We start from the raw sequence: 11,184 nt of genomic DNA on the forward strand, positions 1-11,184 counted from the left end.
TTCAATGCAATTATCCTTTTTTAATATATGACTGATGATGAATAAGGATGAGTAAGCGGATGACTGTAGCAGGTGTGTGTCACTTCAACATGCTGTACATACAGTTTTTGGGTGGTAGAGTATAGACCATATGAAATGAACTTCTGTGGCTGTGAGGTGTCTTTCAATCAGAGGGTTGTGGGTTCCTATACCCCTGTCGATGTATCCTTTGGCAAGATACTCAATGCCTTGCTCCCAAAGATGTGTGAATATGTGTACATGTGAGCTTCGTTGAGCAGGTCACAGGTGACGCCTTGTATGCCAGCCCCTGCTTCTGTATGAATGGGGAAATGCTAACTTGTATAGCCTACTAAAGCGCTTTAAGGAGTCATTAGGACTGGATAAAGCGCCTTATGATTGCAGTCCATTTTATTTGTAGGTTACAACACTGCCCACTGCTCCTAGTACTAGGATGGGTTAAATGCAGAGACCACATTTCACTGTGTGGATTTATGTGTGACAATTAAAGAGGGTTTCATCCTCTGATTCTATCTATCTTTGAGTATGAATTAAGCTGCCTGTCATTGTAGCTGCAGGTTATCATTAGTTCAAATCAACAGATAAACATCTGAAACGAGAGGATCATCTTCCCGTCATTCATAGATTAGTCAGGTTGTTTTGGAAAATTCATGAATCATTTGGAATTTCACACGAAATAGTGCTGCATTCATGTTTTCCTGGGATATTAAGGTTTCTACAAGTGAGACTTGTGTTATCTCACGCATCATTTTCTGGATGTGTTATTTAACCATTTAATAAACACTATCAATGTCTATATTTCTAAACTTTAAATACTGTAGTATATGTTTGCTGATGTAACCTTAGAAGACCATTATGATTCGTCCTCATTAACAGAGGTGTTGAGATGTATAACGATGCAAAAAAATAGGGGAAACAAATAATAATAATGAATTATAGCTAAAAGTACAGGACAATACAAATGCTGTGGAGTAGATAATAAAGTAGAAGACTCCGCCTTTTGAAAAATGTGTACTGAAGTCTTTTGAGGGATTTCTGTGCTCTTATGTTGTTATTATGGAAGCATGGGTTTATGAAAGCTTCATAACTACACAATTAAATATAAAACAAACCATAATATTAATAATATGGCTGGGAATTGTAGATGTGTGTCATGTTCAAGCACTATAAGAGGTCAATGTATAACAAACGGCAAGTCATAACCTACTATTAATCACTGGCTTTGAACCCCGCTAAACAACCATTCTGCTGAGGCCTGAAGTTTGATGTATCAAAGAAAGCACATTGTGTCCACTATATTTTGTAGAAATATTGAAAGGTGACTTATTAACAGGTAACAGGATGTCAAATAATGACAAATCCAACTTTCTCATTCTTACATGAACGCAGCATTAAGTGGGCGTGTCTACATCAAAAAGTGGGCGGAGTCAGCACAGACAGGTAGAGGCTCAAACCTTTTGTAGGTGCTCCTGCTTGTGCGTGACAAACGAAGAGCTCTCTGTTTGGTCAATAGACTCTTTATGTTTCTTTCTGTATTAGCTTACATGTAATTAGAAGTTTCTCCGTTTATCTGCTTACAATTTTGTTATTTATCTGCCGAGTTATTCCTCTGGGCAGAATACTTTGTAATTAAGTGAATGCACTTTACGAGTTGCACTTAATCCAAGTGTTGGATTTTTATTTACAAGCATCATGTGTTTGATTTGAAGAGGAAACACCTGCTGAGGACTTTAAGGTGCTGCGATCAGTGACGTTTCCCGTCTGAACTTAAAGCAGAAATCATCATGAAGTCTCTATAAAAGTTTGACAGCCGAGAAAGGAATCTGAGCTTTTATTTTTGGATCAGAGATGGATCTGACCGGGCAAAGGTTAAAGTGCCTGGCGCTGCTGTTACTCTCTGGTGAGTTTTATGTTACAATTCACTTGACAATATCACAGTTTTATGTAACCCCCTGTCATTTTGGGACTCCTGCTGTCGTTGTTGTTGATCTTTTTAAGCTTATGTGGTCCAGAAATTACTTTTCTGTGCAAATTGTCAAGAATATATGTTTTAGTTTCTTGCTTTTTTACAGAAAGTGACTTTAATATTCCTGAAATTCAGTTGCAATATGCCTGTAACTAAATATAGTCTTTACAGTATTTACAGTTACCTTATTGTATTTTCCAGTTCATATAATATTCCTATACTGTCTCCTATAAGAAGAAAGGGAAGGAATGAAAAGATAAAATAATCATATGGTGCCCAATGGTTACTTTTATAATATATTTTGTGTGCTATAATAACATCATTCTACTTACTACACACACCTTGAGTGAGCTAGTAAATACTTTAAAGTAAACATCTATACGTATCTATATATATATATATCTATATTTTCTTTTCTTTCACCATACAGAAATGTAGGCCCATAAAGATCCATAACAAACCTTTTTTTATAACATGTTTTGATAAGTACGTCTGCGCATACTGTCTAAATCTGTTTGCTTATATTATTACACTGAATATAGTTTTCTCTAAAGACACAAAACGCCTTTTCGGACATCTCTAATCTTCATTACACACATGTAATCTTTCTTGTAATCTAATCTAGAATTCAATCTTAATCTAATTGATTTTAAGGACGTCTTTTAATGCCAAAATGATAACCATGTCTAGGCCACGTAGTTCCAGTGGAGGACAATCTCAATTCTACAGCATGTAATGATATGTGTTAGGCAGTAGTGTGCTTACAACCTAGTGCAGAGGTTTGGGGAACGGTTTTCTTGTTTCAAAGACATGTATCAACTCCTGTGCAGAAAGTTTTTAATGTTTTTCCCCGTTTGGTCCGGAACAACTGGCCTAAACTCAGCCTTAACATCAACACAATCAAAAAACTTGGATCATTCTTCTTCTTGTTTCTGTTTCATTTTGCCCCATTTGTATTGCTTTATGTCTTTAGTTTCATTGACAGACAAAATTAATATATTCATTGCCATAAAACGAATCCTTATCTATCGTGCTTATGAAAATAAAGCCTAGGAACCTCTGAATCTGAACGTATTGTCCATTGCTCCTGCGGCTAAATGGCAGCTAATCCCTTCAGCCAGTGCACAGTCTTCACAGAACCTCATCATAGCCGCAGGTCAACACCCGTTTTGTTTAAACTAAGTGTTCAACAATAGCTCATGGGTGTAATGTCAGGGTGTCCACCTTCTTTTTTGTCCCTGTATGTCTTTGTCCCTGCAGGTGTGGAGGAAGAGGCAGCATGACAGAATGTGGCTCTGTCACATTCTTACTTTGAGTTAAAACATGAAACTGATTGCCCAACCTGCGTCCTCCTCTTCATCACTGTTGATGCACGGATGTTTTTCTTTGCGTTCTTCAGTGGAGATTAAACCCTGCTGTCCCGCTGCTTTAAAGCACATTTGACACCGTTGTTTTTCTTTAATCCTGCAAGAACATGTGTGATAAAGTTACTGCGATCCAGAGTGAACAGGAAAAGCCTGTAGAGCAGCCTTGTGACTGAAGTGTTTGTCTAAAGTGTGTGTGTGTGTGTGTGTGTGTGTGTGTGTGTGTGTGTGTGTGTGTGTGCGCAGTGTGTGTGTGTGCAGTGTGTGTGTTTAACTCTTTCTTTTACTTTTATCTCTGTTGACTCTCACCTCTGTCTTAATTTCTCTTTGCCTCCTTTTAGTTTCAATCTTACTGTGCAGGTCTAACATATGTTGTGGTGGATGAACAAAGTACATTTACTCAAGTACTGTACTTAAGTACAATTTGGAGGTACTTGTACTTTACCTGAGTATTGTCAGTTTATGCTACTTCATACTTCTACTACACTACATTTTAGAAGCCAATATTGTACCTTTTACTCCACTACGTTACTTGGCAGCTCTTAATACTTAGATTTAGATTATTAGCTTATACAAAAATGGAATCAATTATTAAATACACGATGACATATATGTATAGGTTAAGATACCCAGCAACAGTATAACGTTATTCAAATGGGCTCCTCATTTACCAGCTGTGATAAAAGCACATCAATAATCATAATAGTAACTTCACAACTCAATATATAAATCATATAATAATACAGGATATGATTCTGAAATGGCCATTACGAAAACTTTCACTTTTGGCCCTTTAAGCATATTTTGATCCCAATAATTTTTGCAATTTTACGTAAGGAAGATTCTGAATGCATTGTTATTTTTACTTAAGTAAACAAGTGCTTCTTCCACCACTGATAAGACGCCATGTCCCCGTTGCGCATTTTTAATCTCTAAGAAATATATGTTGTTTTTCTAAAAATAGTGCACGAAACCTAATATCGGCCCAGGATAAACAGTGTATTCTTCTTGTGAAAGATACTGACTCTCTTTCTTCTCCTTTATTGATGGGAAAGTGTTCTTCTCCTCTTCCTCTTTTACAACTCTGCTCTCCGTCTCTCCCTAATTAGGTCACCCACACTGCAGTCCTTTGTTGTCCTAATTTAAACCCACCGCTCAGTTGGTGTTCCCGACTGTGTGGGATTTTATCTGTGGGAGTTCGTGTCCCATATCGACTGTATTGTAATCATTACTCGAGCTCATGAATGAGTAACCACAGAAAACAGTGTTTCCCCCGAGAAATCAAAGGGCAAATGTTTGGTTTTCCCTGTTAGAGTTGAAGCATGGCTCTCTCACACCCCGCTCACTCTGGATTGTGTGTCACTCCCACGCTTAGACTTTTAGTGATAAAAGTCTTAGTCATTAATCGCACCCACCGATGACAGCTTTGATAGCCTCACTGATAGGAGACTACAAAGTCACTGAAGTGCTGAAGCTGCCAAAAAATATCACTTTGTCGGGTTAATATTTTGATTTTGATATACTTTATTAATCCCCGTGGGGAAATTGTTTCTCTGCATTTCACCCATCCTAGTGTTAGGAGCAGTGGGCTGCCATTATGTATGGCGCCTGGGGAGCAGTGTAGGGAACGGTGCCTTGCTCAGGGACACCTCGGTAGCACTTGAACTGGTGACCTTCCAGTTGCCAAGCCAAGTCCCTATCAACTTCGCCACCACCGCCCATAAAATATTTAATATATAATATTGATTACTGGTTCCTGATTTCTTTAGAAAATGTAGATTTTCATGCAAAAACTCTATTAACATTTAAAACATTGCACCTGTTCATGCTAAATAATAAGTAGAATTCTTGCACACTGTTTTTTTATGTTATAGCGTTTGTGTCATGGACATTTTTGGAATGAAATTCACATTATTAAACAACATCTTTGTACTTGCCAGGGTTCTTACGGTCATTAAAAACCTGGAAAAGTCATGGAATATCAAAATGCTAATTCTAGGCCCTGGAAACGTTTTGGAAAACAATATTTTTCCCAAAGTTTTGGAAAAGTCATGGAAATGTAACTAAAGTTGCATAAAATATAATTTATATTTTATCTAATCGCCGAAATAGTAATACTATAATGATAATAAATACTGTATCGTATAGTAAGGAAACGTAAAATGGCATTTAACTGACGAGGTGTTTTGCTGGTGAGAGATTTGAGTTGCTTAGCGTGTAGAAGCTAGTAAGTCTACTATTTGATTTGTTTTAGATAGGCACAACATGTTTCAGATGCAGACCTTATTTTCCTGTTCCATGTTAAAATAAACCATTTTCAGTGGTACCGCTGAGACAGTTATTTTTTTGGTCATGGAAAATGGGGTAAAGGTCATGAAGTCATGATAAGTCATTGGTGAAAAAGTGTATGAACCCTGACTTACTTGTACTAAATATATGTTGTAATTACTTGTACTACTTATACTCAAGCCACACACGGCAACAACATATCAAAAAGGAATCAAATACTTGGGGAAATAACCACATAAAAGTGTAATTAAAAACAGAAACATTAATAATATAAGGCAAACATCGTAATGTATGTAAAGATCAATGGAATACACATTAAAATAGAACATTTTATATCTTATAATATATTAGAAGGGCAATCGATAAACATTGTTTTTAATCAAGAGGATGCTGAACCTGATTGCTGGTCAGACAAAATCTAATTCTAAAATATCGTAATCTTGAAAATAAAAAACATCCATGTATTTATAGACTTCTGAAACTTTAAATAGATGACGACAAAATAATTCAATAACAAGGAATTTTTAAGTAAAAAATCAGTCAGTGTGGGAAAATAGCAACTACAGTAAATCATCATGTAACATAATTGTTTTTTGAGAGTCTGTTCACAAGCAGAGCGACGTTTCTATTTTTAAAGGGAGCATTAAGAATCATGAAAGCACTATTGTTCCTGTTGTTTGCCTCACAGCTTGAAGCTCATCCTCCACCTCTTTGTGGAGTTTGTTGCTCTTTGTCTGCGTGCCATCAGACGAGCAGGTTGGGTGAACTGGTGACGTCCATAAGGTGTGAATGTGTTTACCTGTCTACATGCAAACCTGTCTGGGGTCAACTTCAACTCCAGCCCAATGCATTATGGGAAAATATCAGGGGCTTTGTATAGGAAATGAGTGCGTCTATTTGTTTTAAGATGTACACATGTGGCATTGTTGTCTAGAAGGAAACTACACCGTGCTAGCTTAAGGTGGAAAGAAATTAGAGCTTCAACTAGCAATTATTTTTTAAATACAGCATTATCAATGAATCATTTATAGTCTAGGAAGTTTCAGAAAGCGTTGGGAAATGTTCTTCACAAGCTCCCAGAACCTACGGGAATGCCGTCAAATTGCTTGTTTTATCTGACTTACTAAATAAACCCAAATATATTTAACAAGAAAATGTTTGGGAGCATCATTAGAATCACCAATATGGTCCTGACTGAGTTATCTGAGAAAGCCCTTTAAAAAAGATATTCAATGTCCTCAAACGGATATTGAAATGTTTGGCATGTAGTGAAATCTGGACGACAATTGAACATGACATTTTGTGCAGCTTAATCAGGACTTTGCGCTTAGTGCCAATTAGCAAATGTTAGCATTCATTGTTTTACCACTTTGTCATGCTAATATGGTTGTTTTAAAAACGATAGCATGCTAATGCTGGTGTTTAGCTCCAATCAATGTTGTACAGGAAGTGAGTCTACATTCCCAGGGTCCTATGTTCCCCAGCTCCATATCTTCTCATTATGACACAATAAAGGCCTCCTATCATACTGTTTTTCATCAATATATTATATAGCTCTCAGATATATACAAACATGTCTCTGAAGAGTTTGGCTCCAAACACCAGACAGATCATTGCAGCATTACCCATAATCCCCTCTGTTTCAGCCCTGTTTCCAAAGTGCTGATTCTCTGTCTGTTACTTTAGATGACAATAAGGAGCCCCTCCCCACGCCCCTCTGAGAGAGATTTGGTTAAAAACAACTCAATGGTGCTCTAGGAGGAGATTCAGGTAATAAGGTGTGTGGGGGGGGGGGGGTTACCTTGATTGGTGATTGGCTAATGGTTACACAAGCCAAAACATCGTGATGACATCATAGAGTGGCCAAAATCTGATCAGCTCATTTTCAGACAGGTTTTTATAGAAATGGATCAGGACAAAAAGAGAGAGAATCTTTGTTCCTGAAACTTTCAGAATCTCTTTCCACAGAGGGGACACATGTTGATGTAGAAGAGACATGAACAAGTGGATTTTGCATAATAGGTGACCTTTAAGACCTTCCTGGCACTCTCCATGTTCCTGTTACAATCTCAATATCTCTGATGAAATCCTCTCTCTCTCCCTCTCCTCAGTGATCTGTGTGCAGGGAGACTTCGTGGAGCCCCCTCAGCCCGAAACCCCGCTGCGCTCCTTTGCAGAGAGTGAGACCAGACTGCCCTGCCATTACCAGGTGGAGGGAGGGCAGAAGGTGGTGCAGGTCACGTGGTACAAGGACCTCCCAGACGGCAGCAAGGATCAGATCATCACTGCTCACTTTGTGGACGGACACACAGGTGAGATGCAGCGAATACATGTACTGATTATTATGTATTTATTTCAACAAGGAACCTTCATACAAATACATTAATCTCAGAAAAGAGAAGAGATTAATTATGCCAGATTTGAGCTAATTTTTTCAATCATTTCAATCTGCAGCCCATATAGAACGAATACATTAACTCAAATTCCAAGTCTTGGTTCTTGAAGATACAATAAAGATTACCCATACTGTCTAATTTCTAATATAGATCAGTCACTAGAGATTGTTCAACCACTTAGAGATGTCCCGTCCCTTAGCCTATCACGTACAATGTGATGGAGGACTAGCCAATAGCAGCGTGAGTGTTACCTAGTGATGTTATTATGTTGCATTGAGGCATTTCAGAGGCCTGCACTACGAAGCAGGATTTTCGCTTAGCCGGCTAACTTCAGGGAAAACTCTGGGCTTCCGGTCCTACGACGCTGGTTCTCTTTTTAGCGGGCTAGATCTCCATGGTAACTTAGGCTGTGTGGCTAACCTGCCCCAGAGCAGGTTAGGTTGCAGGCTAAGAGCTCAACTCAGTGAAAGCACTGCCTGCTGACCAATCAGAGCTCAGTGTGCGGAGTTTAAAGCGATCAAGTCATATTACAGGAGAAAGGAAATACAGAAAAGCTGCCGTTGCAGGAAAGACGGCCGGCAAAAATCACCGACTGTGTGAACGTGAACATTAATAGAATATCCCCTCCCATCTTCAGAGCAATCTGACTATTATAACATTAGCGTTAAGAAAGCTTACTTAAATATCTGCCACAACATAAGTAACCGGATCAAAGTAACATTAAGTACAGTCCGTGGCATATCACATCATAATGTATCATATCTCCTTATCTGAGTCAGCTGAGCCGTATCTGGCCGTGCAACACTCACAGTGTCACATACTGTATGCAGAAGTATTATTTTTAGAAGGGGCAGTGATATCATAAACCTGTGAATGTACGCATTCAAACACTTGTTCTTTTACCAGCTGTATTCACCTTGCAGTTGCAGCTATGTGGCTTTTATCCTGGATAAAGTGTTGGATGTTTAAAGTTTAACTTCTTCATATTTGTCTAATATTATAGTTGACTTTTCATTCGGGAAGTATGACGCTGCGCTGTCAGTATGCTTGTCCATGTTTGTGATTGGTCGAATGCTCCAAATACCACCCCTTTCATGTGAACGCGCACCTAACTAGATAGGACATGGCTGGCTTGAGCGATCCACTTGATAACCCACGTCGTAGTACAGTTTAGCGAGAGCGTGTATGTTTTGGATTAGGCCAACCGGCTAACTCAAACATATCCAGGTTAGGTTGAACCAGCTTTGTAGTACACGCCTCTGGTGTCTCATTTGAGTAGTATGATTGATGTTGACAGGCGCTGTGTTCAGGAGGCTGAGCTTGGCATGAAATCAATTATATATGATAACTGTCAAAACCACATTTAATTCCAGTTCATCACAATTAAGTTCAACTGTCTGTCCTAATTAATATTGCATCATGGCTCTTTGAATGATTTTACAAATACAACAAACCTGTATAACACTGATTGGAAATGAGAGCATATAATGAGACTGCTTAAAGTGCTATATAAATACATGTATTATTATTATTATTATTATTATTACACTAGGACTATTTGTTTTTAAGTGAGGGTTTTGGGGTCATTTAAAAAATACTGGTTTGTTTTGCCTAGGAATGTTTTGTTTCCATATTATTATTATTATTATTATTCGGGAAATGTGTATTTTCCTCATGTATATATATATTTTGTAATGTTATATTCTTTAACTTTTTACATTTTTAATGCTAATTTATTTCTATTTCTGAAATGTTTTGGACTGTTTATTTCTTGTGTCTTAATCTATCTATCAATCTTTCTATCTTTCTATCTATCTATCTATCTATCTATCTATCTATCTATCTATCTATCTATCTATCTCTGTATCTATCTCTGTATCTATCTATCTATCTGTCTGTCTGTCTGTCTGTCTGTCTGTCTGTCTGTCTGTCTGTCTGTCTGTCTGTCTGTCTGTCTGTCTGTCTGTCTGTCTGTCTGTATATCTATCTATCTATCTATCTATCTATCTATCTATCTATCTATCTATCTATCTATCTATCTATCTATCTATCTATCTATCTATCTATCTATCTATCTATCTATCTATCTATCTATCTATCTATCTATCTATCTATCTATCTGTCTGTCTATCTATCTATCTATCTATCTATCTATCTATCTATCTATCTATCTATTTTTCTATAAAAATAATGTCTGTTTGAGCTTTGTTTAAAGAATGATTGTCATGTTCCTTGGCTTTATCTGAACTCTTTTCATGTGGTACATCAGAGTTTGGGCGTTTCTCCGGCCGGGTGAGGTTCGAGAGCGGGAGTCCCACGGTGAACTCGGCTCTTCTCATCCCGAACACGGAGGAGTCGGACAAGGGCAGCTACACCTGCCACATCTCCACCTTCCCCAACGGAAACTTTGAGAGGCACATCACCCTCACCGTCTGGAGTAAGAGTCATCATCTCTCTCTCGTTTTCCCCTTTTCCTCTCTTCTGCCACACATTTCTAATCCTGTCAGAGCTGCTGTAATGATGTTTAAACCATAATCATGTTGACAGAAGGGAAATCCAACCTGGGGAAATTCAGCATGTTTGCCAACGTGGCGAAAAACACTGACAACTTATCTAAATCTTTAGCGTGTGAAAAGCAAAAAAAGGGATTGTGTTTTTTTTAATACCAAGGAGCAGTAATGCCAAGTGAGAGACAACAAGTGCACCATGTATTGAGCGGAAAAAGCAAGAGTATACTCAGTGCTGCTTGTATTAATAATAGATGATATTCATGTATTCATAAGCCCCAAGCAAGATGTGGAGGGTGTTTTACAATAAAAGAGAAACAGTTTCGAACCACAGGGTTTGACTTTGTGTTAAGTTTCCAAGTTGAGACTGGTTCATTTGATTTATATAGTTCAACACCACACAGGGCTTTACACCTGCTTTCCTCAGACTCCTTTAGATGTGTGTAAAGAAACACAACAGATTGTCCTATTAACTGAAGAGACAACAGTATGAGAAAAGCAACGACAATATCAAATTTAAAGTACTAACATACATAAAACATATGGAACAGACAAGACCTCCGTTAAATCTCCATCAAGCACTTGTAAGAGTTGGCCTTCACTCTTAATATCACAGCAGTTTCCATCACTTAAAGGTAGGGTAG

The 11,184-nt window shown here is 37.9% G+C and overlaps 1 protein-coding gene across 2 annotated transcripts in view; it reads left to right on the forward strand.

Annotated features, from left to right (window-relative positions):
- Positions 1-1,486: 1,486 nt before the first annotated feature.
- nectin4b (nectin cell adhesion molecule 4b) overlaps positions 1,487-11,184 on the forward strand; it is a 25,528-nt gene continuing 15,830 nt past the window's right edge. For both annotated transcript variants that reach the window (XM_079649621.1, XM_079649622.1), the window contains exons 1-3: positions 1,487-1,918; positions 7,749-7,949; positions 10,303-10,470. In XM_079649621.1, coding sequence (XP_079505747.1) covers positions 1,867-1,918; positions 7,749-7,949; positions 10,303-10,470 — 421 coding nt within the window. In that variant the 5' untranslated portion in view covers positions 1,487-1,866. The remainder of the gene's footprint in view (positions 1,919-7,748; positions 7,950-10,302; positions 10,471-11,184) is intronic.

Source organism: Notothenia rossii (assembly GCF_949606895.1).
Source record: "Notothenia rossii genome assembly, chromosome: 9".
Classification (NCBI taxonomy): Eukaryota; Metazoa; Chordata; class Actinopteri; order Perciformes; family Nototheniidae; genus Notothenia; species Notothenia rossii.